The 27698-nt window shown below is 56.4% G+C and overlaps 1 protein-coding gene across 1 annotated transcript in view; it reads right to left on the reverse strand.

The window, feature by feature from the left end:
• Positions 1–5130: 5130 nt before the first annotated feature.
• SLX9 (SLX9 ribosome biogenesis factor) overlaps positions 5131–27698 on the reverse strand; it is a 29021-nt gene continuing 6453 nt past the window's right edge. The window contains exons 3-6 of the mRNA XM_037158246.2: positions 19088–19156; positions 7641–7791; positions 6523–6591; positions 5131–5433 (exon numbers count right to left, since the gene is read on the reverse strand). Coding sequence (XP_037014141.2) covers positions 5310–5433; positions 6523–6591; positions 7641–7791; positions 19088–19156 — 413 coding nt within the window. The 3' untranslated portion in view covers positions 5131–5309. The remainder of the gene's footprint in view (positions 5434–6522; positions 6592–7640; positions 7792–19087; positions 19157–27698) is intronic.

A 27698-nucleotide genomic window follows, 5' to 3' on the forward strand; every position in this document is an offset into this window, starting at 1 on the left:
TGGGAGAGAGGAGAGGTGTGCCATTTCCTTCAGTGCTAAGGGTCCCTCCCTGTGCTTTTGGAGCTGCTGGGTAGCCTATGGGTTCTTGAGATGTCCGTGGTCAGCTCTCCTGGACAGAACAGAGAAGGTGGGGCCCCAGGCCCCGCCCTGGCATGGCTGTGGCAGGTACTCTTGGGCACCAGCCCCGGCCTCAGACCCCCACCCAGCTGGCCACCTTCCCAGCCCACTGCCCCACTGTGGCTCCCTGGGCACTCAGATTGCAGGCATCAGAGCCTCTGGTCCTCTCCCCAAACCTCTGAGAGACCACTTGGCTGTGAGAAATGACCCCTTCGAGCAGCCAAGGCCCTTGACCCCCTGCACCATCCAGGAAGCCCAGCTTCCTACCGCTCGGTCCAGACCCTTCTCCTCGGTAGAAACGGGGGCCTGCCGCCTGCCCTCTGCCAGCACCACTGAGAGGAGTGGGGAGTCCCTGGCCAGCCAATCAGTCTCAGGGGGAAAAGGTCAGGACATGCATCACACTGACACACAGCAACACAGTTCTCTACGAGGAGAAACATTCCGAGAACCGTCATTGTCCCAGTGTGGGGGGGAGGGGCTGAGGCAGAGGGGCTGCTGAGCAGTGAGATGACAGGCGGGAGCCTACGGTCACCCGGACCCAGGGCTCCTCGTAGAGCAAGGACTACTTTCCTGGCAGTCGCCCAGGCAGAAAGGTCAGGTCATGAGATTCCTCCACAAGCAGCCCCCAGGGGCCAGGAGGTCTCAGCTTCATGGGTCCTAAATTCTGCTGTTCTGTTTGCCAGACCCGCCACTCCTTTCACATTTTTCCCACATGTTCCTTCTGCTTCCTGGGGCTTCGGGCTTTATCTTATTTTTCTTCTCTACAGTCTGGAAGTGAACGCTTAGCTCATGTACTATTTATTCTCTCTTGCTTATAATGAAAACATTTGAGACGTAAGTTCCCTCCAACTACGTTTTTGGCTGCCTCCTGAATTCGCCGCATAGCGTATTCTGTACTGACGTTTTCCAAATGTGCCGTCTGTGCCGTGGCCTCCTCTCGGACCAGGGTTCCTTGGAAGCACCTGTCAAGTTGTCTGCTGACCTCAGTGTGACGGAGGGTCTTCCACTGCCCCGGGCATGGCGGACGGTCGTCATCCACATGGCGGTGCTCAGTGTCCGTCGTGCATGTGGCTGCTGCACGTGGGCACCTGTGCCGTGAGCAGCCTTCACAGGGAACAGCAGAGGACAGAGTGGAAACCACAGTGGAGGCTCTTCTTCTGTTGCTCCCTGGAAGCCTGACTTACTGTTCCCTCCACAGAATTCTCACTTCTCAATACTTCTGGCCTGCCTGTGGATGGCACCTCTCCTGACCTCAGAATGGACAGTGACCCTTCCTGCATCGTCTCTGTTCGAACCAGAGGGGATGTGTACCCGTCACCATGTGCCGGGGTGTACTGCTGTAACAAACACACCCACCAGAGCCGATGTTGACTTCTTGCTCACACAAGTCCTCTGTGAGGTGGCTGCGCCCTGCTCTGAACGGTCCTCACACCAGAACCCAGCGCAGGCCACCACCTGAAGTATTGCTGGTCACCATGTGAGCACGGGACATCATGTGCTGCTTCTAGAAGCCTCCCCAAAGTGCCACATGTCACATAAATGTACTTTTGTGAACAGACCGAGTACATGGCTGTGCCTGACTGCAGGGGGAGAGCAGAGGGTGCAGGCCCACCCTGAGCCCAGAAGTGCCAAGCCACTCAGCAAGTGGAAAGTCATTCACACCACTCGCGTACCCATCTACACGCTTGCACACTTGGGAGCATACACAACTACACACAAGGACACCTATGCTTGCACACACATACACATACACAAGTACGCATGCATGCCACGTCTGATGTGCTCCCAGGACTGCGGGTCAGTGTCACCAAACACAGCCCCTTATCTGGGGGGTGGTCTCTGAGCACGGGATAGTGAGTCAGCTGTGCGTCACCTTGGGGAACCTGGTCCCTGCAGAGCAGCCGTCGGCTCGGCCGCACAGGAGCCACCCTTCCCAGGGTGCCGTCCCTCCCCCTCCGCTCCACATCATCCTGCATTTAACCCCAGTACCGTTCTCTCCAACCATTCCTGCTTGGGCGTCAGGCTGCCCGGGATCCCCACTGGGCTGGTGTAGGGACATGAGGTTGTCCTGGGAACCAGGACAGTGAGGACATGGTGCTGGACACAGCAGGGTGTTCAGCATTATCCACTCAAGTTTTGTGTCTGGCAGTGGGGTTATTTTTTCTCATCCACATAAGCCAAGGACCCAGGGCCCAAGTGCCTGGCCAGGGCCCCCAGCTGGGGCGTGGGGAGGACCTCAGCTGCCCTGGCCCCCAACCACAGCCCACGCATCCTCATCCAGGGTGAGGCGTGACCCAGGCTTCAGGGCCAGACCTGGACACTGCTACAGGTGTAACGAGGGGCTGTTTTTAAGTGGGAATTACCCCAGAATTAGACAAAACTGTGATTCCCAGCTACCCAGCACCACTATTGTAAAGGGAGGTTTGCGATTTTTTAGTAGGCTTGACATTTTGGCACCATGTAATATTTTACATAATTTCAGAAAATTCAATGTTCAAGAAGCCATCTCTAAAAAGCAAATGAGACAAGAGAAGCCAGCTGACTGTGCGGGCCAGTGGCAGTCCAAGGCAGGTGTTCCAAGGGACTTGAACACAGTGAAGTGACACCAACCACCACCAAGAAAACGGGACTTTCCCAAGACTGGAGGCGGGCAGACCGAGGGGACATGTGACGACACTAGGACACGGTTGTTCGTCACGTCTGGTCTGGTGCTGGGTCTGCGGTCGGGCTCCCAGGAGCCCTGCCTCTGGAGCCGCCTGTGGAAGCCCGGCAGGTGGCGGGAGCGATGCCAGGGGCTGCGGGGCGGGGGTGGGGCGGAACGGGCCTGCCGGCTGTGAGCCCGAGGCCGCCTTCAACTCCTCTGCGGTTTCTGAGCGCCTGACATTTGTACAACAAAGAGCTAAAAAAAAATACCACTCAGACTGCGTTTTGAAACTGAGGAGTAAAGGACTATTTTTGGAAGCGATGTCCATGTGGCCAAAGGGTCTGCTTTCTGGGGAGCCCATGGGTCAGGCACCCTGGCCGGCAGGCTTGCCCTTGGTCTAAGGCTGCCACAGAGACGCAGAGCTGACCCCACACTAACCCTTCCACAGGCTGGGGAGGGGTCGGAGGAGGGAAGACTGGGAGCAGGTCACACCTGTGTACCACGAGTGTCTTCTCATCACGCAAGTGACACAGAGGCAGCATGTGACCCTGGTGTCCCTGAGGCCCAGGCAGAAGGCCCGGCTCCCGGATGCCCCAGACCCCAGGTGGGGCCCCAAATACACCTGGAGAGAACCCAGGTCTCTGCATGCATGAGATGGACTGAAGATGGATGGTGACAGGCCAGGGGACAAGGGGCACATTAGCCCAAAGTGGAGACAGGATTTGGGTCCCTGGGGCCCAGGGCACCTGCAGGAGGCAGAGGGAAGGCTTGTTCCCATGGGAGCCCTGCAGCTAGAGGGCTGATGGGTACTGGATTCTCTAATTAAACATTGTTATGTAATTAGAATCTGCTCCCCAGCCTGGGAGAGGCGCTGAGGTGGGAGTTATCACCGCTGGGCCAAAGCCCAGGCACCAGAGGCAGGGAGGAGGCTTGTTGGGAGGGGGCTGGTCCAGGGAAAAGCGGGGGCACTCCTCCCGGGGCACCCTGAGCCCTGTGCTGACCTGCACTGAGGGCAGAGACCAAGTGTGTAGGTGGGGGTCCCGGGGCACCAGGCAGCTTGGGGGCATCCTCAGGACGAGCAGCAATGGCTCCCAGGGCCAGGCCTCCGCTCAGCCCGTCATGGGGAACTCTCCCTCTCCAGGCCTCAGTTTCCCCTTTGGAGAGAAGGTCCCAGCCAGGGCCCCAGCTTTCCTGGCTCCCAGAGCCTCCCCTTAGGTGTGCGGACCAGAGTGACAAGAACGGATATGGCTCTAGGCTGTCAGGAGGTCCCCAGAGACTCTATGGCCTGAGTGCCTTTGCGGCCCCAGAAAAAAACATTTGGGCTCAGAAATACAAGCAATCACTGTTTTGGTACCAAGAATCTTACAATTAAGATTTCTGCAATCTTAAGGAAAACATAAGTAACACGAACGAACATCAGGAATATGTGTGTAATTCTCATTTTAACCTACGTTATTTGATCATCTTCAGAAGAAAAACAGGTTAGTTGAGCCTCTTTGACTTGAAATTAAGAAGGTTCTCCCTCCACGCAGACCCAGAAGCAGGGGACCAGCTGCCCTAAGAATGCGACATCAGAGAAAGGCCCGGAAGGCTGGCGCCCTGCTATCTCCGCCCGGCAGCTGGCTCTCCTGACATCCTGGAAGCAGGCACCCTGGAAAACCCTGGTCATCGGGGAAGAGCCGTGGGAGTGTGGAGGCGCTGCGCCCCCACACCTCAGGCCCATGACCTCAGCCCAGGCTGCTGGCACCAGCCTTATCACTGCACAAGGAACGTTCCAGAAGTAGCAGAGGTGCTGTTTGTACAAAACCTGGCTTCGAGGGGCACAGGTACCAGACCTGACTTACCCCAGCGGCTGATGCTGCGTGGCCACCACCCGCCCTCTCCGTCCGGGACGAACCTCAGGATACCGGTGCTTAGAGCACAGAGAGGGTCTGAGTCCCTCTGAGGGCCGGCTCATGGCAGCGCCGGGGCCAGGTGGGTGCCGGGCGGGGGCCAAGTCGGACCCTGACACAGCCATCAGTCCAATCGTGCAGCTGTCTGAGGGTGGGACCCACACCCAAGCCAAGGCTCTGAGGTGATTCCAGCAACCAGTGACCAGGTTCCTTGTCCAACCAGTGGACCCCAGGGCCCTCCCTCCGCTCGAGCCGCACATCCTCCAATGTCCCCAAGGCCACGGGCAGCTAGTCCCAGCCCAGCACAAACCCCACGCCTCAAGACCCGGGAAGGGCCCGCGCTCCCTTTCACATCCTCAGACCGAGGGTGTAAACCAGTGTTTCGCAGCCTGACCTTCAAACCTGGGACCCGCAACGACAGTAGCTGTCTCGCTCACATGGCAGCCAGGGCACAGAAGGAAGCGCCGTCCCACGGCCTGAGCTCCTACAGCATTTATTGACTCCCAGGAGGGGCGGGTGAGGGGTGGTCTGCCCTACCAGTCCAAACAAGTGACAGTCAAGGAGGCTGTCCTCCAGGTTCAGGGTGGCAACAGTGAGGAGTAGGCCCTCGCTGGCACCTGTTTGTCCCCGGAGCTCACGGCATGTCCCAGGCCAGGTCAGAGCAGGACGCTGCCATCCAGTTGCATCTGCCGGGCCAGCTGCTGCCCGATGGCCAGTAGGGGGCTGGCTCTGTACGCTGGATCGGCCAGCAGGTCCCGGAAGCGGGTCCTTTCTTCCTCACTGAAAGAATTGAGGTCAGAGGTCAGCAGATCCATGCCCCTGAAGCAGTGGGGAGAGCATTTTGCACCCAGGACCTGCCTGGACTGGGCCGCCCCACACCCAGGCATCACGGTGCAGGCTGAACCGTGGAGTGGACAGGAGAGGCAGGGACAAGGGGGTGAGGAAGGCAGCCTGAGCCCCCCAAGCAGGGGCAGAGGCAGCCTTCTGGGTCAGGCCAAGGGGGCCTGGGGCTGAGCAGGGTTTCGGGCAGGAGGGAAGAGGCTGCCCTGGGGCCTCTTCATCATTACAACAACCCTGGAGCACCTGTGCCCGCCCGCCCATGGGGTTGTGGGGCGCTGGCTCCCTGCCCCATCTGCAGGAAGGAGGGGGTCTGGGCCCCCACACCTGACTGTGACAAGGAGCTACTATTAAAGGCAAGAGGCTACCAAACACAGGGAGGTGGCAGTCTGCACGCTCCCGGCACACAGCCTTACATAAGAGGTGCCCGCCCTCCAGCGCTGCCAAAGCAGACTCGGCCACTGCAGAAATGAAGGGCCCGGAGTTCTGCACCCCTCACAGGCCCTGGGCCAGCTCTGCTCACAAAGGAGCACCATGGCGACAGAGGCAGCACCTGCTGCCTTCCCAACAGAGGCAGCCTGGTGTCAGGAAGAGTAGGTGGGAGACCAGCCTGTGCTCCGTCTCTGCATGTGTAACCATGGGCAAGGCCCCGCCAGGCCAGGCCCCAGCTTTCCCGGCTCTTAATGGGAAAACTTGAACTCCACTGGGCAAGTGACTGCCTTAGGCAGGTGCCAGCACCTAGGATAGCACCTCCCCCCAAACCCAAAGGACCTGGGCCCAAGGGCAAGCCCCAAGAGGTGGCAGCAGCTGCTCCCCACACTACCCCAGGGGAAGGGGCTTCCTGCCTCCACTGCAAACAGGCTGCTTCACCCCAACCAGGCTCTGCCCCAGAGCTGGCCCTGGCCGAACTGCCCACCGCACCCAAGTGGACTGAGGTTGGGGGACCTGGCCAGAACCTAACTGCCCTGGGGGTGGGGCAGGAGGGAAGATGGCAGCACCAGGGCCTCGTTTGGGCGTGGGCGGTGCACTCACAGGAGCTGGAGCCTCTGCACTGCGCTCATCCGGCTCAGGTCGGCTGGCCGGGGCTTGCTGCTGGCTCGGCTGTGGACAGAGAAGTCAGGTCAGTGCCACACATGTTCACCTGGTCCGCCAAGGGCACTTCTCTGCAGCTGCAGCCACAGGAAGGCCTCAGGAGGGCACCGGGACCAGCGCCCCTCTCCCCAGGTGGGACTCTGGGAGTGCAAGGGGGCGGGAGGGGAGAAACCGGCCGAGTCTTGGCGAACCCCTAAACTCACCCCCAGGCCAGGAGGCTGAAGCTTTAACTGATATTTCTTTTTGAAACAGAAATGGAAAACCTTCTGGTCCACCCAGGACCACTCCTGCACCCCCGTTCCCATCACTCCAGCTCAGCCTGACTTGCCACCCACTTTGCTCCAGGACGCTGCTCCACTCCCCCTGCCACTGACCCTGTCCCCGTCCCTGTGTCATCCTGGGCATGGTGCAGCTCTACTAGAGCCTGTGCTCGCAGAGCTGGGGGCTCAGGACTCCCCTCCTCCAGTCGGAGCCCCCAGAAGGTGGCCATGCGCTAGGAGGTCCAGGAAAAAAGGGTCTAGCATAGCCCCACCAGCCAGAAGCCTCACACCCTGGAGCCCCACCCCCACTTATTAAAAGGTAGAATGGCAGGTGGGCGGAGGCCTCCCACAGCCCCTTCCAGTCCCAAGGTGGCAGAGACAAACCTGGGAGGTACTTCAGTGTCCACGGGGTCTAGAGTAGTTCAAGCCCTCCTTGAAGGGTCGGAGGCAAGAGGAGGCAGGACTCTCACCCAGCCTCAGGGCCGGGCCCTGGTGGGCAGCTGACCCTGAGGCTATTGGGGCTATTGGGGCCTGCCCAGAGGGCCTGACAACCACCCCGACAGGCTCCCCATGAGTTAAGGACACTGTGGTCAAAGCTAGGCCGGTAAACCTCTCAACACCACGGCACTGGGTATGGCATTCACACACCAGCCCCGTGCAGCCCCTGACACCCCAATAGTCATGGGCTGCAGCCTGCTTGGAAGTGTGTCCAGTGGGGAGCCCCTGGTTGGGCCGACTCACTCACATCCTGGCCATCACAGCCCCGAGCTCTCCAGGTGGCTGAAGGTGGACACTCACCCTCGGGTCTGTGGTCGCCTAGCACTGGCTTCCAGGTCCAGCAGCTCAGGGAGGGCATCCCGAAGGGGCTGCAGGTCCCCCACCACCACCGTGGCCCGCCTCTTCCGCTCCGCCTTGAGCTTCTGCTCAGCCAGCTTTATGGCCTCAATCTCTGTGGAAGGGGGACAGGGGTCAGAGAGGGGGCTGAGGGCTGAGGAACCCAGCCATCGGAGCCCAAGCCTGGGCCTGCTCCCTCTCCGCCCGCTTCCTGCCACAGGCAGGCCACGCATGTCCATGCTCCTGGCACCTGCAAGCCTCCCTGGGAAGTGGGGGCGCAGGGCGGGGCAGGCCAGCTCCGAGCTATTCTCTCCCCTCATCACAGAGGCGCACTTTTCAATTCCAGGGTTGGTGACGACTGGAGTGCAGGCACTGCGGACTTTTCTTCTTGGAAAAAAAATTCAGGCCAGGGCTCTCAGTGGGTCGGGGGCGCCACACAGTCCCAGAGAGGTTGGTGGGTGTGTTACACACTCCTCCACTCCCCCAGTGCCTCCTGGGGGTGCACACAAAGGGAGAACCCCGAGGGAGTGGGTGATGGCTCGGGGTTAGCGGTGGGGTTCCTAACACTGAAATGGGGAGGGGACTAGTGCCCTGGGGAGGTCTCAGAGGGCTCCACACGGCCCCTGGGAAGGGGCCTGGGGCCAGAGGAAGGGGTGGCGGAGCAGAGCAGGGTGTAGAAGAGCCCGAGGATGAGGCTGCAGTGGGCGGCAGGGCAGCGGCCTGGGCCCTGGAGAGGAGGTTCGGGCAGGGCCTCACCAGGGCACAGCTTTGCAATTTGATTTCCATTTAAACATGTATTTCAAAACTGCTAATAAAACACACAAACATGTGATTTCCATAGTGTGGCTTGTGGGAAATGCTGGCGGACAGATCTCGAACACAGGTCTCCCTTCCCCGAGGCCAGGGCTCGAACACCACCTGGGGCCCCACAGGCAGCCGAGGCAGAGGGGCTGCTATGCTCCCTGAACCTGGGCTAACTGGCCGGGCGGCTGGCTCTGCACCAGATTTGTCATACCGAGAAAAGGGCCTGCCACTAAGACCGCTCAGAAACGAGGGCAGCGATGGGCTTGGGGGGAGACCTGGCTTCCCAGCCCCCTCATCCTGTGCGCTGGGCTGTAAATGACGAGGTACGGGCTCTGAATCACATCCAAACTGGGAACAAAAAGCCCCTCCCTGACAAAGGACCAGGACAATTCACAGCCAGCTCCTTGCAGAGTGCAGGATGCCCCTGGAAGAGAGGCAGCCAGTGGCCTGGTGGGCTAGTAGCAGGCCGCTCCCCCTGTGTGTTCTGGGGACCCCGAGGCCTGCCAGGCCCTTCAGAGCACAGGGCTGCCGTCAGCCCCTCAGGGTGGATGCAGGAGGCAGTGATGGGCACAACAGTGATGGCTGCCAGGCACAGAGCAGGCTGTGAGAAAACAGGGACCTGGATGGGGAGCCCCGTGCCTGAGGACAGATGCAGGACAGCCCCTGATTAATGCAGAGAAAGCGTGAGTGGCACTGGGCCCAGGCACGTGTGAAAGACACGTGGTAAGTGAGGACCCTAACAGGCATTTCAAGAGGCGAATTTCCAGAAACTGACACCATTCATCTTCTGCCAGGGAGAAGCTCCCGAAGCCAGCTTCCCGAAGGCCAGCTCTCCCAGCTCCCAGCCGAGGCAGCGCGGCCCGCCCTGACACCCCCGGCTGCCCAGAGCCAGCTCTGGAAGGCCCACCCGGTGTAGAATGGGTGGTTCTCCTGGTCCCAGACAGCTGAGTTCAGGGGACAGACTGCCCAACCTCCCAGGTCCTTGTGCAGCGAACCCCAACTATCCCTCAGAGCCCCGGGGTTATCAGACTGCATAAACTGACCATTTGGGTCTTCCCATCCTTCCAGGATGAGGGCAGGCCGTTTGCTCAGCACCTTATCACACCAAATGCCTCTTCCTAAAGAGCCTGAGCAACCAGGGAGGGCTCAGGGGCAGGTGGCTGGTGCTGAGGTGGCCAGGGTGGGGGCCTCAGGCTGGGGAAGGCGCAGGAGGAGCAGTGCTCCGAAGCCACCGCACCTTTACCAGCTGGATTGGCAGATTCGGTAACAACACCGCACCGGGACCAAGGACCAAATGCAGCAAAGCAGATACCACGGCTCCCAGGAAGATGGACACAAATGCTAAACCAATCAAAGCCAAAGCATGTTAACACATGGTGTCCAACTACAGAGTGTCTGAAGCCTGCAAGGACAGCTCACATGGGGACATCTGCCAGACAGTCCACTGCAGCAGCTGCTTCAGAGGGGAAGGCCATCAGTCACCCAAAGTACCAAAAGAATCCAACAGAACTCACTACCCACTCATGATAAAAACAACAATGAAGCCGTGAACGGAAGGAACTGCCTTAACCTGACACAGAGGACCTACCAGACGAGCATCGCACCTGTGGTGAAACCGGGCCACACTCGGCCATGAGGCAGAGGAAACTCTGCCGACCCCGTGCCCATCCCCGCCGGCGGCACAGGGCCAAGGGAGGGACGGTGGACGGGGTGACCTCAGCCTGGGGATGCACCGGCTGCCGTGACATATGCGGGGGCCGGCCTGGCCTCCCCACCAACACACAAGTCTGACGCACCTCAGTCACACCCAACAGGAGTCTTCAATGAACCTGAGACGCTCATTCTAAATCATATTTTTTAAAAGCCATAAATGCATAAGAATAGTCAAAACGGTTCCAGAAAAGAAACAGGCAAACAAAGAGCCGGCCTACTGGATGTTAAAGCAAATTAAGAAAGGACAGGACTTCAGACAGACCCACGGGCGAGAGGGCTTCACGGGAGGCCACGGCCTTGAAGCGGTCGGCCCTCCCTCCCTCCCTTCTTCCTGCTGCTCCTAAAATTAATTATACAAGAATTAATCATGGCGCATCAGAGAGAAATTAAAGGCCAAAAAACACAGAGAGAGCTGTTCAACCCCACCTGAAATCAAGGAAAATGACAATGGTGAATGCCATCTGTCACCTGTCAGGGAGGCAGATTTTACAGCCTAAAAACACCAAGTGTGAGGGGCCTGAGGGTCAGTGGGGACTGGGAGCCTGAACACTGGGGAACGGCGAGGTAAGGACAGTCAGGCGGAGCAGTGCGCACCCCCACCCAGCCTCCTGGAGCCACAGGGCGCCCCATGTGCCCTGAGAGCTGGCCTGTCTGGTCGGCCGCACCTCACGGCTCCGGGTGCCGGGGAAGCATGTGAATGGGAGGAAGGGGGTGGGCCTTGCAGTGGGAGGACCGACAGGGCACAGGCCCTGGGCAGGAGCTGCACGCAGCAAGGTGCAAGAGCTGGACCCACGGGTGAAAACCCACACGCTCCCCCCCACCGTGTACTTCTAAGCCCCATGCCCCAGCGTGAGTGCACGAGTGCAGAGAAAGGCCTAGCAGTTTAACCTCACACAACCAGCCAGTGCTTGCTCCTGGGAAGAAAACCAGATGCAAGTTTGGTGGCTTTATCGGTTTTCCTTGAAGAGTTTCACAACTGACTTCTTCTTTGCAATAAAACATTCCTCTGTCCTCAGATGTGGATTTCCTTCCATCCCAGCCCGTAAGGGGAGGGGGTGCCAGGGATGGGGAGAAGCGTGAATTTAAGGGGTGTCGGCTCTGTGCCAACGGGCTCCTCTCCCACCTCTGCCCTGTGCCCCACAGAACCCACCACCCCTTCTGGCAGGGAGAGTGGTGCAGGGAGGAAGGAGGGCGAGCCTGAGCAGGTTCGGCCCGGCCGCCCCTCCGCCCCTGCTCTCCTAGGGATGAGACTCCTCCCTTTACCCCACAGACCAGGTAGGTCCTGGTTTCCCAGGACCCTGGGGGCTCATCATCCTCACTGGCCCCCCACACCCCTGTACCTAAGCTGTGCATAGCCCCTTCATCTGCTTCTCTCCAGGAACCCCTTCTGAGGGTGCTGGACCGGACGGGCCCACATGCTAACATCTGTCCCCCTGGAAGCAGGGTTTCATAGCCAGCCTACTGGAGAGCAAAGGGGGACAAGAAAAAGTCCCTTCTATCAACTCTGTGGTTTAAAGCAGCAGGTTCTGAGCAATGGCGGTTGGAGAGGACCCCCAGGGCCTGGCTGGGGGCAGGGGAGGCTGTGTCCTGCGCCCACACTCCCCTCCAGGGCCCACTGCAGAAAGGGCCCCACAGACTGACAGGCTTCACCCTAAAAGGTTTAATTTAAAAGCTGGAGGTGCAACTGAGGAGGCAGAACAGGGCTTTTGGTCAGGATGGCAGCGCAGGGAAGCGTGGTACTCGCCTCCTCCCGCAACCACATCGGAACTGCAACTAAACTACGAACCACTGCCACGCAGAACCACCTGAAACCTCACAGAACTGAAGTCCTATAACTGAGGACAGACAGAAGAGGCCACATCGAGACTGGCAGGAGAGGGGAAGTGCTGAATGGGCTGGCCCGACACCCACGTGTAACGGTTACTAATCGGGAGTGCTATCTCGGCTATGGGGGCCGTGAGGAGCAGGGGGTCCCAGCCCCACGCCAGGCCCCTACCCAGGGATCCAGTACTGGGAAGAGAAGTCCCCATAACTCCTCTCTGAAAACCGGCAGAGACCGTGGCTGAGACGGGCGGCTCCCGGAGCCCCGGTGTCCCTCTCAAAGGGCCCACAAGCTGACTTCCTCGGACTCACTGCCTCTGAGCTCCAGTGCTGGGGCAGCACTTAAAAGGTGCCAGGCACATAGTGGGGAGGCTGAATTGTCCATCAAGGGCTGGACAAAGGCAGCTTTTCCCGGGACACAAGTGCTGGCAGAGGCCATCGTTCCTTTGCTGAGCCCTCCCCCAACACAGCCAGCAGCGGGAGCCGTATCTGAGTTCTCGTCAGCCTGGCTAACACTGTGCACCCCGTCTTGGTGATTCCCTGAGACCCCGCCCCACCCAACCTGTAGGGCTGCCCAAGCCCAAGAGTTCCCAATAGTTTTTACCATACATACCAATGGTCTGCCTTGGCTCCTGCTTCAGACCTTTCTGAAATCTCCCCAAGGCTCACAAACCCCGAACAGGCAGCACCTGGCCTCGTCGTGCCCTGCACGTATCCTGAGTGGCCCCAGGCTGGCTCTAGCCGCAGCCGTTGTTGGTTTGTAGGGTGGCCTCTCCCGGGAACCTCAGGCCCAAACAAGTAGCAGCTGTCTGCAGATCGCTCCGTAGCTCCTGCTGGGTGGCCCTGGGCAGGGCACAGGCAGCAGCGATCTCTGTCTGCTCCAGACCAAGAGGCTCCAGAGCCAGCGCAGCCAGCAGACAGCTTCAGACCACACCAAAGCACCCACCAACCACCTCCACAAGTGGCCTACTCAACGGGCAAACTCACTGGGCACCAGCGCCCCACTGAAGTGTGTCTGGCTCCATGGGGTGGGCCCTGCACAGCAGACCCTCCAGTGTGGTCACAGCCGTCCTCGGCACCCACCGGCCTGCAGGTAAATCCCTCCCACTGGTGTGCAGTTGGCTCAACGACAATGGGAACATGCACACAGCCCACATCAGGGTGCACCTGACACACCCAGCTTGGGTGACAGGGAGGCTGTGCCACTGGATCCTACAGTAAACCTACTACATAAGGCAACTCTGCCAGGCCCATGAGATGTAGCAGCCCTACATAATACACAGAAACAAGCACAGGGAGGCCACCAAAACGAGCGGACAGATACACCTGTTCCACATGAACGAACAGAACGAAACTCCAGAAAAGAACCGAACCAAAGGGAGACAAACAAGCTACGGGAGGCTGAGTTCAAACACTGGCTGTGAGGTGCTCAGTGAGGTCAGGGTTCGAGGACAAGGACTTTGTGAGAAATTCAGCAGAGGTACCAGAAATACAAAACTGAGACAGAAAACGCACAAAAGAACCAGCTGACAATGGTGAATACGACAACTGAAACGAAGGATGTGTTAAAGGGAATCAGTAGGACAGATGAAGAAGAGGAAAAAATCTGGAAGAGAAGGAAGCAGAAAACACCCAATGAAAACAAAAAAGCGAGAGAATAATAAACAAACGAAGATAGTTTAAGGAGTCTCTGAGAAAACTTCAAACGTACCAACATTTGTATCATGAAGGTGCCAAGGAAGAGAGAAAGAGCAAGGAGTTAAAGACCAATTAACAAATGATAAAAACAATTTTCCTAAACTGGCAATGGAAATAGACTTATAAGTCCAGGAACTGCAGAGTCCCAAACAAGATGAACCCAAAGAGGTCCTTCCTGTCATGACACATCATAATTAAAATGGCAAAGTTAAAGACAAAAAGAATCTTAAAAGCAGTAAGAGAAAGGCAGTTAGGTCCCTATAAGGGAGCTGATTTCTCAACAGAAACTTTGCAGGCCAGGAGGGATTGACAAGTAATATTCAAAGTGATGAAAAGCAAGGACCTATAACCAAGATTCCTCTACAAGGAAAGCTATCCTTTAGAATTGAGGACAGATAAAAGAGCTTCCCAGACAAGAAAGAACAAAAGGAGTGCATCACCCCAAACGAGTATTATAAGGAATGCTAAAGGGTCTTCTTTAAGAAGAAGAGATCAAAATATGAACAATAAAATAGCAATAAATAGAAACCTATCAACAATTATTTTAAATGCAGATGCATTAAATGCTCTAATCAAAAGATAAATGGAGGCTGAATGGATAACAAAACAAGACCCTACACATGCCATCCACAAGACACTCACTTCGCACTGAAAGACACATAATGACTAAAAGCAAAAGGATGGGAAAAATATTTCACGAAAATGGAAACAAACGAGTTCAGGTAGCAATACTTATATCAGACAAAATAGGCTTGGAGACAAAGGCTATCACAAGAGACAAAGGAGGACCCAGCAATTCCATGCCTGAGTATTTACCTGAAGAAACCCAAACCACTAAGTCGAAAAGACACAGACATCCAGATGCTCACTGCAGCAGGACTTACAGCAGCCAAGAGGCGGAGGCAGTCTGAGCGCCCTCACGGAGGAATGAGTGAAGCAGCGGTACATACACAATGGGACGTGACAGCGCCGTAAAACAGAATGAAATTTTGCCACCTGCACCGACATGGGTGGACGGAGAGGGTACTGCACTGAATGAAATTAAGAGGAAGACAAATGTCATATGATTTCACTTACATGTGGATTCTAAAAAACAAATTAATAAATAAGCAGAACAAGAAGACTCACAGACACAGAGAACATTTTGAGGGCTGCCAGATATGGGTGGGAGTTGGGTGAACAAGGTGGAAGAATTTAAAAGTCCGAAGTGGCCACTATAGAACGGTCACAGGGATGGGAGCACAGCGTGGGGAGTACAGTCCACAGCACTGTGCGGACCATGTGTGGTGTCCGGTGAATGACAGGTTTGTCAGGGTGATGACTTTGTAAGTCACATAAACGTGTAATCACTGGGTTGTACACCTGACACTAATATAATATTGTACGTCAACTGTAGTTGAAAGATAAAAGATTATTTAAAAAACCAAAAATGTAACACAGGCAAATCAGGACTCTAAACCAACCACCCTGGCTGTGCTGAGCACGGGAAATTCCTGTGGGCTGAGACTTGTGTTTCCACGTGGTGCCCGGAAGGGCTGGTGCCAGCTCCCTGAAAGCCCACCCATGTCCCATGGCGGAATTCAGAAGAGGACCAACAAGAGATCGTCCTTGTCATCCCTCCTTGCCGTCCAGCCCACTTTTGCTCATCGCCTACAAAAGCCTGAAGGTTACACACCAATAGGGCACCAAACAGAACGAGTGACGTCAAGCTGCTCTCTGCGCCCTGTGGCCTGGGGTCTCCCTCGGGAACAAGGCACGCTGGGCCCTGAGCCCTGGCTGCCAAGACCGGGGACAGTTCTCAGCAGCTTTCATCACTGCACCCAAGTTTGAGTCAGTGAGATGAGAAGACTCCAAAGCAAAGTTTGGGAGAAGATATAAAACTCTCTATTTTAAGTGGCATGAGTATTAGTACCGGAACTAATATGATTTTAAAAAGTCAAACGATACAAGATTAGTATTTAAAAAAACACTTTTAGGTACTAGCAGAAAACGAAAATGCCGTTTATGAGGATTCCATTTATAACAGCTTCAAATACTATAAAACGGCAAAAAGCTTATCGAAAAGAAACCACGCGAGACCTCTACATACACAACACTGGTGACGCAAACTATGCGGGGAGCCCAAAACCCTGGAATCTATTTACTAAAAATTGTGTATTTATTCTCGCATGTCTCAACTTCAGTCCCCTTCAAAGTCCTCTCCGTTTGATGCAATACACCTATCGAGACGTTTATTCCACTTCTCAAAACAGTTTTTGAAATCATCAATTTTGATGCCTTTTAGTGCTTCTGCCGTCTTTTGTTTAACCTCTTCCACACCGGCAAAACGTTTCCCTTTGAGGACTTCTTTCATCTGGGGAAACAAAAAGAAGTCACTCGGGCCCTGCCTCCTGTGGCTCAGTGGTTCAGTGTCGGTTTGTGAACCAAAAGGACGCTGGTTCGATTCCTGATCAGGGCACATGCCTGGGTTGTGGGCCAGGTCCCCAGTGGGGGGTGTGGGAGAGGCAGCCAGTTGAGGCATCTCTTGCACATCATGGACTTTTCTCTCCCTCTTTCTCCTTCCCTTTCCCTCTCTCTAAAAATAAATAAAATCTTTAAAAGCAAAAAAAGTCACTTGAGCAGAGATCAGGTGAAGAGGGAGGTGGGACATGACGGTCATGCTGTTTTTGGTCAAAAACTGCTGAACACAGCACAGTATGGGTGGGTGCGCTTGTAAACCACCCATCGGGAAATGGGCAAATGAATTGAAAGTCTGCAAAAAAGAAATTCACTGCAACTGAACGCAGCCTCTCACAGCAGTGCCGGCTGGGGCACTGACACAGATGGGTTCCCAGAACACACACCTGGTGGGGGAAGCCTGTGCTACAAGGGGCCCGCCCTCCAGAAGATAATCCCAGATTTTTCTGGGTCCCCCTCATAAAGAAAATCTAAGTAACTGGGGAGATACAACATGACCATGGACTTGAAGAGTCCATATTGTTAAAATGGAAATTCTCCCAAAGTTGATCAAGAGACTTAAAGCAATCTCAATCGTAACCCCAACAGGATTTTTGTTGGTCTTTGCTAAAGTACAGGAAACTGCAGGGGGCCATCTGATTTGTCACAAAGATGCCAAAGCCTACGTAACACACATGCTGAACAATTGGAGATCCACATGGGAAAAAAATAACCCACACCAGACAAACATGAATTCAAGATGGACCTGAAACCTAAATATAAAAGCCAAAACAATAAAGATTCTTTAGAAGAACAGGAAGTCACAGCCTGAGAGAAAATCATTTGTGTTACACACACCTGCCCGAGGACAGGTGTGCAGGACGTGAGAAGTCTCAGAGCTCGGCAGTGAGAAGGCCAAGGGCCTCAGGGGGCCCTCGAGTGCAGAGGAAGGCCAGGCAGGAAGTTCAGACACGCGGGTGCTGGTTCCGGCAATGGACGCTGACCCCACAGGAGCTGCCGTTCTGGGCTCAGCCACCACCGCACGCCGGCAAAGCCGAGCCGCAGGCAGAGCTCCCAGCGTCACTGCTGGGAGTGTAAATGTACAGCCACTTTAGAGAAACATCTGGTAGTTGCTGGTAAAACTAAACATACAACTACCCTATGACCCAGCGTTCCACTCTCAAGTATTTACCCAAGAGAAATGAAAACATAAGTCCACAAAAAGACTTGTAAAGAATGTTCACAGCAGCCTTAGTCATAGCAGCTAAAAGAGAAAAAAGACCAGGTGTCCATCAGTAGGAAAGTGGGCACCAAATACTATGTCCATATAAAGAAACGCTTCTCAGCAACAGAGCATCATGGACCATGGCCACACACAACACTATGAATTTCAAACACACAGAAAGGGCACAAGCTGCACGGCTCCTGTCACGTGACGTCCAGAGCAATGAACCTGACATGTGACCCAGACAGAGCAGGCGGTGCTCAGCCCTGAGCAGTGTGGGCTTCCTGGGGGCGAGGAGGTTCTGCGGCGACAGGGTTACAGCTGCACACGCGTGTGCAACTGTCGTAATCCTTCAACGACACACCTAAGACTTGCGCGTCACTGCATTAAATTTTATCTAAAAATAAAAATAAAAAGGGCCATAAACAAATACTGAATCTAGCAAAATTGTCTGGGAGAAAGGGTACTGACACCTGTACTTACTTTGGCAAGTGCAGATAGATAAAGCCAGGGTTGGCAGGTGGACAGGCAGACAGGGACAGACAGATGAACAGATATGTGACAGAGAAATGTGAAAATCCACAGCACATACAACTGTGTACAGCACATAATACCCGGTCGTGACAGTGAACCCTGTGTTACGGGTTTGTGCATCCACCACGCCGTCTGAGCATGCAGACATCCTCCTTAAAGAAGTCCGCTGTGAAACGGTGGCCGCGTTCCTTGGCAGTGGCCTCACGCACCTCGCGTTTACCTCGCCCCCTGACCGCGCCACTCCTCCGGAGCTCGATCTCACCCCGCCGGTTACTACACAGGCGTGTGGCCCAGGAGCAGGAGGCTGCGCGGTACAGCCCGGGTGTGTGGGTGAGTGTAACTGCCTCCGTGACGCTCTCTCACCTTTCTTGGAACTCGGCTCACGACTGTATTTTCAGTCACGGTTGGCTGAATCTGCAAGCAGAAAGCCAACTGTATTCTGACTTAATCTTATAAGTTAAGCAGAACTACACTAAAAATACAACAGTAAGAAAAAATTACAGAACAATCTTCACAAGAAAATCTTCAGAAAAACAGCACACATTCAGCATCATGAAAAATAAGTATGTTTTCCAAAACAAAACTACTCGGAAGAGCAGCATTCACTGTCTTGTGACATTTAGCAGGAGGAAGTCCACCATCGCGGACAGGCGCTCGGGGAGAAGGGCCCGCTGACCCTCGAAGACCCGGACCCAGAAGTCCTGGGACCACATAGAGAAAGAACCGCGGTTGCCCGGACGCCCCACGCAGGTGTATGTGCCTGGCAGTCTGAAAGGGCTCCTGATGGAGGGACATGATCTCACCTGCCCCTCTAGACAGTTCTGTCCCCTAAAGGACTCATGAACAGCACGTGGCACTATTTGTAATTACAAATTCATCACAGGACCAAACACATCGTATCCACACACAAGAAGCTGAGTGCAGCACCTTCTCGAGACCATTTCCTTAAGGAGAAGTGGAGGCTTTGCAGAAGCTCATACAGGGCCGCCTCCGCAGGGGTCATCTGCTTGTCACATCACGGGCCATCTCAGGCATGCTGCCACGGCCTCGGCTCACCCCTTGAGTGCGGCCCACCCTGATCCTCGACAAGGGGCCGTGAGTTAGAGGACGGGGAAGCTTGTGCCGCCCCGTCACCATGAGTGAGCCACGTCACCACCTGGGACACAAGAGATGCACTTACTCTGCAGCCACCGCTCTCGTCTCAGCTTCAGCTTCTCCTTCTTGGGCAAAACTGCCTTTGCCTCCGCACCTGAGGACAGAGCACACGTGCGGTGAGCAGAGCACCCCATTCCTGCAGGACAAGGCCTGAAGCCCCTCACTCACAAAGCCTGGGAGCAGCTGGGTTGTACCAGGGGGTGAGACTGGTCCCAGCCTCTCCCAGTCCCCAGGGAAAGATGGAGAGGAGACTCCTGCAGTGCTGGGGATGCCACACTGCACACCAGCACAAAGTCAGGGGGTGCCCTATGCAAAGGCGTCCCTCTGAGGCCAGGGCCTGGCACTTATCACGGGCTGCCCCAGGAAGCCCAGGCAGGCCGCCACCTCCCCCCCCACCAGGGGACGACCCTCAGGAGAGCTGCAGCATAAGCGTGCTGACCAGAGAGGGCCACATAGCTCGAAGAGGACCCGTGAGCACGCGAGAACTGGGTGGCCATCTCACAGCACTTGGGGTCCCTCTTCTGCTGAGCCCAGGACCTGGGCTCACAGTGCCCAACTTCCTGGATGTCTCCGCACAGGTGCTGCTGGAAGCCCAGAGGACTCAGGTGAGTGCCGTCCAAGTGACAGGTGGTCCTGCATCATGTCCCTGAACCAACCAGGGTAACCCACTCCCTTCAGGTGCACCTTCTCCCAAAGCCCTCTGTCCACCCTCGCCTGCCCGCATGGGGCTGTGTCCCCAGCCCCTGCTGCCAGTGTCAGGGTGTGGAGTACAACACACGCCTTCTGTCCTGGTCCCCGGGACAGCTCTGTCATCAAGTCACGGGCCACCCACAGCCCTTCGCACTGCCCGCCCCATCCCCGCAGCAGCTGCACCACCCCCCAAGCACCGTCTGCTCACTCTCGGTGGTGACTCCAACCCCCAACTCTGCAGCCTCCCCTCCGTCACCGCCCTGTCCTCACCACCCATGGCCTGTCTCACACCTCAGTTGTCAGGGCTGAACTCTGTCCCCGAATTTGCATGTTGAAGCCGTATTCCCAGTGCCTCAGAACAGGCAGTCCTGGGGGAGAAGGTCTTTAACAAGACAATTAAGGTGAAATGAGGCCATGTGGGTGGGTTCCAATCCAGTAAGACTGGTGTCCCTATAACAAGAGGAGATGGGGACACAGACACGCACAGAGGGCTGATGATGCAAGGACCCAGGGAGGAGACAGCCGTCCATCTACACACCAAGGAGAGAGGCCTCAGGAGGACCCAGCCCTCCGAGACCTTGACCTCAGACTTCTGTCCTCCGGGACTGGGAGAAATCAATGTCTGTTGTTTGAGCCACCTGGACTGTGGCTTTGGTACGGCCACCCGAGCTGACCGAGACACTCGTCTCCTCTCAAGTACCAGCGTGTGCGCCCGCACTCAGTCCGGCCTGTGCCTCCCCGCCCCGCCCCGCCCCGCCCTCATCTGCCCGCTGCCCGTGAGAAAGCACAGCAATGCTCGCCACCAGGTGTCAAGGCCCCATCACACTTGCTGGCCTGCGACACTTGAAGCCACCTGAAGACACCTGACGACAGCTGGCACTGGGCATATTTATGTTAGTGACCTCACAACGAGTCCCACTTTACAGGTAAAAAAGCAAGGCTCGGGGGCACCGGGTCGTGGAGAACTGCTGTGGACCAGGCCTGGAACAGAGTATGACGTGTGGGCCCACAGCCACCAGGCTTCCACAGCAGTGTCCTCAGGCTGAGCCCTGCTGAGGCTTCACCAGCAGCCCTGGGACCAGGCCACTGGAGGGGCACCAGGAACTTGGGATCTGGGACTTCATTCCCCCAAGTAAACCAGGAACCAAGGTGTGGCTGTAGGCACCGCCCCTCAGAGCACCCAGATGACACCCACGGCCCCGAATGCAAAACACAGAGCATCTCTGGCCTGTTTCTCTGACCCCCAGGCTGCTGCCTCCTTCGCAGCAGGCAGGGGGTGGGAAGCGAGACACAGGACCCCTTGCCCCCAGACAGGCACACTCAGGTGGGAGGGCCGCTGAGGCGCAGCATGGCACCCACTGCACTGGGCATGAGCCGTTGCACCGTGCCGGCCACGCCTGAGTCCCAGCTGGACAGAGATGGCCAAGGTGTGCCTGAAGGCATCATATGGCTCCAAGAAGACGTGGGCAGTGCCAGCTAGTGCATCAGGTGACACTGGACTCTGCTTGAACAGGCTGGACACTCAGACAGAGCTCAGCCCCAGGGCAAGAGGGGAAACACACTGGGGAAGCAGACACTACCAGGCTGGTGGGCGCCATTCCAGAGGCACAAAGAGGACACGGTCCGACGACTGCCTGCCCAGCATCAGGGTGTGGCGAGCGTGCGCGCCCTGGGAGGGCTGGGTCAGTGTCTCTGCTTCCGCTTGCTCTAAAACAGCGAGCTCCAGGCTTCCTCGGCCTTACTGGGTTCCCCAGAGACAGGTGAGGAAAGCCCTGGACTCTCTATGCACGATGCATACCCCGACTCTCATCCTTCCCTCCCGCAGCTGTTCGTGGCCGTTACAACAGGTCCACAGTGTCTGAGGAAAAACAACACAGAAACAAGTCCTGTCGAGAGCCAGGTGGCGATCCTGCTCGTGTCAGAAACTCGCGCAAACCCCGGAGCACATGACTTCATGGAAATCACAGCCCTCTGCCAAGAGAGATGCCCATGTGCTGGGCCCCACATTGTGCTTCCGGACACCGCCGGCCACGGGGAGGGGACAAGGAGTCCAGCAGCATCTCCGAGGAATGACAGAGGGAGAGTGACTGTACACGCTGGGGCAGGCCACGCCACCCGAGTGCTCAGCCTGAACCCGGGCAGTACCCAGAAGGCCAAGAGCAAAACCCTCCAGAACCCAAGATACAAAGAACGTTTACAACCACCAACGACAAGTGCCGGCAAGGACCTGGAGCAAAGGAAACCCCTGTGCACTGCTGGTGGGAACGCGGACTGGTGCAGCCGCTGTGGGAAGCAGCGTGGAGATATGTCAAAAAGTTAAAAGTGGATCTGCCTTTTGACCCAGCGATCCCACTTCTGGGAATGCATCCAAAGGAACCCAAAACACTAATCTGAAAGAACATAAGCACCCCTATGTGCACTGCATGTTATTGACAATCACCAAGGTAAGGAAGCAGCTCTAGTGTCCACCAGTAGATGAGTGGGCAAAACAACTAGGGGGCATTCACAGAATGGGATACTGCTCAGCCGTATGAAAGAAGAACATTTTACCCTTTGCATCAGTACGGATGGATCTGGAGAACATGATGCTAAGTGAAATAAGCCCATCAGAGAAAGACAAATACCATATGGTTTCACTCCTATGTGGAATCTAATGAACACACTGAACTAATGAGGAAAATGGGGACAAACTCAGAGAACAGGGTGACAGCTAAAGAAGAAGGAAGGATGAGCAAAAAGGAAAAAGGACTCAGGGACATAGACAACAGTGTGGTGACTGCGGAGGGGAGTGCATATAAGGGGACTAAACGGTAACAGAAAAACAAATAGAATAAAAAAATATTACTTGGAGAAAAACAAATTCAACCGCCCGAGTGAGCATACATGGGGGGAGGGTGGGAGGGCCACCCTGGGCCCTGCTCAACAGACTGGGATTCTCCTCAGTGCCCGAGCCCTGCCTGGTGCCCATACCAAGGTGCCTGCATGGCCCTTGGCGCCAGCGGTAACCTCAGGCATGGACCACAGTGGCACGTGGCACCCAGAGAGGAGGCCTGGTGCAGACTCAGGCACAGGCCGCTCTCCCCAGAAAGCGGGAGGTAAAACGCTCCTGTGCACAGCAGAACCACGGGCTGTGGAGTCTGACTGTAGACGCGCCTTGGGCAGCCGTCCGACCCAGCTGCGCCTCAGTGCGCAACCACGGCGGTGTTGGTGAGGTCAGCAGCCCTCTGCTCTGCTCTCATAAAGGAGCCTCGTGGAAAGAAGGCAAAATTCCAGCAAGCAGACGCCTGTCTGCCTGCCCCAGCACCACCCGTGCCCGGGCGGCCCATCCTGCTCTCCCAGTCCTCATCAAGCCACCACGGCTGCCACCAGTGTGGGATGGTCAAGGGACAGGACCTGGTTTCCCAGGTGCTGCGTTTCAGAAGGGCACGGGTATCACATGAGTATATTCTAATGAAACTGTAAGGAAAACCAGTACACAATCGGCCTTTCAACAAATGACGTCCACAATGCCGTGCAAAGGTGCTGGGGCACGCACGGGCCATGAGGGAGAACTGTGGGCTATGGCTGACGTGACCGAGTCGTGAAATACAAAGGCATCTGCGCTACCGATGCTCTCCTCGCCAGAATGAGAAACATAACCTAAGACACAGATTTGGGGGAAAATGAAGCAGAAATCATTCACACCCCTCTGGGAGGTCCCAATAGATTAATATATAAACAAAAAATAAAGCCATGAAAACACTGCAAAACACACAGAAGAGCTACAAAACACACACAAAAAAACCAGATTCGACTGCATATGGATTTAAAGCCTCAGCAGGAAAACAATTATGTGAACCAATTCAAAAGGTTCTATGGTGGGGGCAGGCAAACCCTGCAGATAACAAAACAGGTCCTTCCTATGTAAAGAGCTCTTCCCAACCAATAAGAAAAAGCCATGGGGAAAACTGGGAGAGGGGCATAAATGGGCCACTCAGACAGAAACGGCCGTTGAAAGCTCATTCTAACAGCACGCTCTATAAACCAGACCCCTCTGTCCACTCTCCACGTGGCAGAGACCCTGCACCCGGTCCGCACCCGCACCCAGCTGGCACGGACCAGCGGCAGACTTGTGCGCGCTGGGCGGAAGCTCCGTGGGCAGCGCCTTCACAAGGCAAACTGGCACCGTCTACTGGCATTTGCAGTATCCATACATTTGCCTTAGCAATTCCACTGCTATAGGTTTTTTTTTAAAGATTTTATTTATTTATTTTTAGAGAGGGGAAGGGAAGAAGAAAGAGAGGGAGAGAAATATTAATGTGTGGTTGCCTCTCACGAGCCCCCTGCCAGGGACCTGGCCTGCAACCCCGGCATGTGCCCTGACTGGGAATTGAACTGGCGACCCTTTCTCAGTCCACTCAGCCCCCCAGGCAGGGCCTCCACCACTATAGTTTCATCTGCAGATGTATTCACTCGTGTTCACGGATGTGCAGTCCCATCATCCAACAAATCTCAACACCTGGAAAAGGGACGAGGCCACTGTGCGCCGACCGTCGCCGAGCCCAGGTATGGAGGAGTGAGGGCCAGGGCACGCCCGCGTGCAGAGAGGGGTGGGGACAGAGACGCCTGTGGTAGTGAAGGCCGCACCGAGGCCTGGCCCTCAGGTTTCACACTGACGTTCGCCACATCCATCCTATTACTGAGGAAGCAGTGTTACGGGCGTCAGCGCAGGAGCCGTTGGTGGGTGAGCATCACTGGGACACCCTGGGGCCAGAGGACGGCCTGGCACCAGGCAGCCGGACGAGCAGCCGGAACACAGGAAGGCTGGGCCGCCCGCTCTGGGCACGGCTGGAAACAAGTGGGCGCCCACAGAGGGTGCAGGTGCGGGGACCGTGCTCCGTTTGCTTTTCTCCATGTCCAGGTTTTCTTCATTACTTATACTGCGCCTTTGTAATTAGGTGGCCATTTAAAAAACCAAAGCTATAAAAAAAAAAATGGGGATGAACTGCCCTCATCAGACAATGTCCTGGAAGGGAACTGGCAAGATTATGAACCCAATAGCCCCACCAACATGGTTTTCAAAACCCACCTGCCCGGTACCATTGCTAGTGCACCCCTTTGTTGCAACACCTGTCTCACAATGAACCCTTAGGTGCCCCAAACCGCTGAGCATGTCAGAAGGACAGACTCCAAACCCTAGGGCCGACTCCTCACAGAGCTACACCATGATCCGGCAATCGCTACAGCATTTAGAAGGCTGTGGGGCGACCTGTGGCTTCAGTTCTATGGCCAAAAATCTGTCTTCCTTCAGAGGTGACCCCAGGACAGGTGGCCCCCCCAACTGCCCAACCAACTGATGAGAAGGAATACACAGCCCCCGTGGGTGAACGAGAGGGCAGGAGCCCTGCTGAGGGTGCAGGATCCAGCCTCCAGTGCTCCCTGCTGGGCAGACTGTCCTACCACTGCCGGCCCCTCCCCGGCCTGTTTCCCAATGCCCCCACCGCCTCCACCACCCGCCTGTCTCTATCACCTTTTTGAGATTATTAACAGGAGGGATGGACCCAAGGCGAGTGTTGGCCCTATGGACTTGGCACCTCGGACCTGCCCACACTGCATCTCTCTCAGTACAAGGTGCGCATACACACCCTTGCAGGGGCCTACAGGCCGTGGGTCAGTCGGTCCTCCTGCACCCCACTGCCCAAAGCTGGGAAGAACTCACTGGGACAGGAGTAGCTGCAGCTTGTTCCGAAGTGGGGGAGAGGAGAATTCATGCACAGTGCAAGGGCCCACACACAGCCACAAGCAATGCCAGGTGGTCTATCCAGAGCTGGCTCCTCGGACGCAGTAATTCTCCTCCACATGCCCTACTCCAGTCAGTTCCCCTTTCACAGCTGCCAGTGGGGTGGAGTCCAGCTGTCTCTGCAACCCCTGACTGCAAGGCTGGAGGAAAGCTGGGGAGGGCCTTCGAAGGGGTCTTTATGAAAACCTCTGAACAACCCCTCAGGTTCCCCGTGTGCTGAGCCTGGCCTGCCCAGCGCCTCTCCAGAGGCAGGATGGGCCTCTGCGATCTGAGCGTGGCTGGAGGAGGCGCAGCTTTGTCGCCCTCTGCTGAGCAGCCCTGCACCTGCACCTGCTCTGGACTCACACTTCACAGGAAACCCCTGCGGTCGGTCAGAGGCACAGAGGAAGGAAACGGAAAGTGCAGTCAAAGCTGCGGTCTCTCTGCTTGCAGGACAGGGGCGTCTCAGCAGCACAGGCCAAAGACAGAGAAGGCAGGTGCACATGTCCCAGGTGTCCCTGTAGCAAAGTCCCTCCACTTTGGCCTCCTTGTCCACTCACCACTGCCACTTCCGCAACCTCTCCCACCAGAGAGCCCAGCAGACATGCTTTCAGCACAGTCCCCTGGTGCCTCCAAGCTGTCCAGCGTGCTGGCAATGCTGAGTCTCTCCTCTCCTGTCCTGCTCCTGTGCTCCTACGCAGGACTGTCCTCCTGGAGGCCCATCCCACCCTGCCCGCCTCTCCTGCATGAGTCTGGGGCCCGGGATAGAGTACTGGTGCCGCAACCCAGGTGCCTGTCTGAGAACGGAGCAGGCTTGTTCTCTGAGACTTCCCAGCATTAAAGGAATATAGGACGAGGCCGCAGGGCTCCAAAGGCTCCGTGCAGAAACCCAGGAGCAGGCCACTGGCAGAACAGGCCCCATGCATCCTGAGGCTGAGGTGCCATGGGGGAATATGTCTGCTGGAGGAGGAGAGCACACATGAGCCCATGCGGAAGCAAAACAGATGCTCACCCGCCTGGCAGAAGGGCCCCACAACCAGGCCAGGCTCCCTGGTGAGTGGGCTCAGCCTCCCCCAGGGCGCTCAGGCTGCGAGGCAGAGACACAGCAGCAGAGGCCCGGGGAGCAGTTCTATTTGTGACTCAGCCCAGGGCAAAGGCCCGAAGGAGGGATGTGTCTGCACTAATCCAGGCAGACAGGCGCCCTCGCCTTGCCCAGGCGATCACTGAGCAGCCAGAGCATGAGACATCAGATGCCACTTTCCACACGACCTGCCCCTGTCCCAAGCCACCAGGCCCAGCTCAGGCTCGGGGACCATTAGGCCCATTGTTCCCCCGCCAGATCCAGGCACTGGCCAATAAGGGGGCCAGACTGAATGAACAGCTGCTGAAGAAGGAGGCTCGGGTAGGGAAGAGGCCGAGACACAGACACCTGCACCAGGAACCTGGAGCATCTGGACACCTTGGGGACACCCTGGGGGTTCCATCGGGAGCTCCCGCAGCTGTGGGGACCTGATCGGGAAACCAGGGAGTACTTGGGTGAGCACAGCACAGAACCACAGGGCCTGTCTGGGATCTAGGATCTTCACGGCGATGAGAGATGAGAGGGCTGCTGTGTTCCTGTAGCTGCCCATCAGGACCCACTAGGCCCTGGGCCAGGGTTCCTCACTTGGCATCAGAGACCCCTGAAGGGTGTGTGAGAACAAGGCTCGCCAGGTCTGGGATGAGGCCCCGTTGGTGCTAGTGCTGACCTGGGGCGACCTCAAGGTGGATGCAGAGCTTCGGCTCCTCTCTCCGTTCGGGTGGAGCTATGACGATGTCCTGCAGAGAAGCACCCAGCAGTGCCAGAGGGAGGTCCCGATGGCCTTCCCATTCCCAGCTGGGGCCTCACAGCTCTGCGGGGCCAGCGTCCACAGTGGGTCTTGGCCTCTCCCAGCACTGCATCCTTGTCTGTGAAAGGGGACAAAGCGGACCAGACCCTCACTGACACGGGAGTACCACTGGGCAGCAAGGCCTAAGAAGCCCAGAAGGACCCACCTGGGAGGCCCACCCAGCACACCTGCCAGCAGATGCCACACTCATCTGACACATGAGGAAGTAATGGTCCTGGGAAGTTACACAGATGCCCCCAAATCCAACATTCAACATGCACAACACCAGTTCTCCAACTCGGGTTAGTGACTGTAAACTA

The sequence above is a fragment of the Artibeus jamaicensis genome, unplaced genomic scaffold (genome assembly GCF_021234435.1).
Source record: "Artibeus jamaicensis isolate MK-2021 breed Jamaican fruit bat unplaced genomic scaffold, CSHL_Jam_final scaffold_474, whole genome shotgun sequence".
In the NCBI taxonomy this organism is placed as follows: Eukaryota; Metazoa; Chordata; class Mammalia; order Chiroptera; family Phyllostomidae; genus Artibeus; species Artibeus jamaicensis.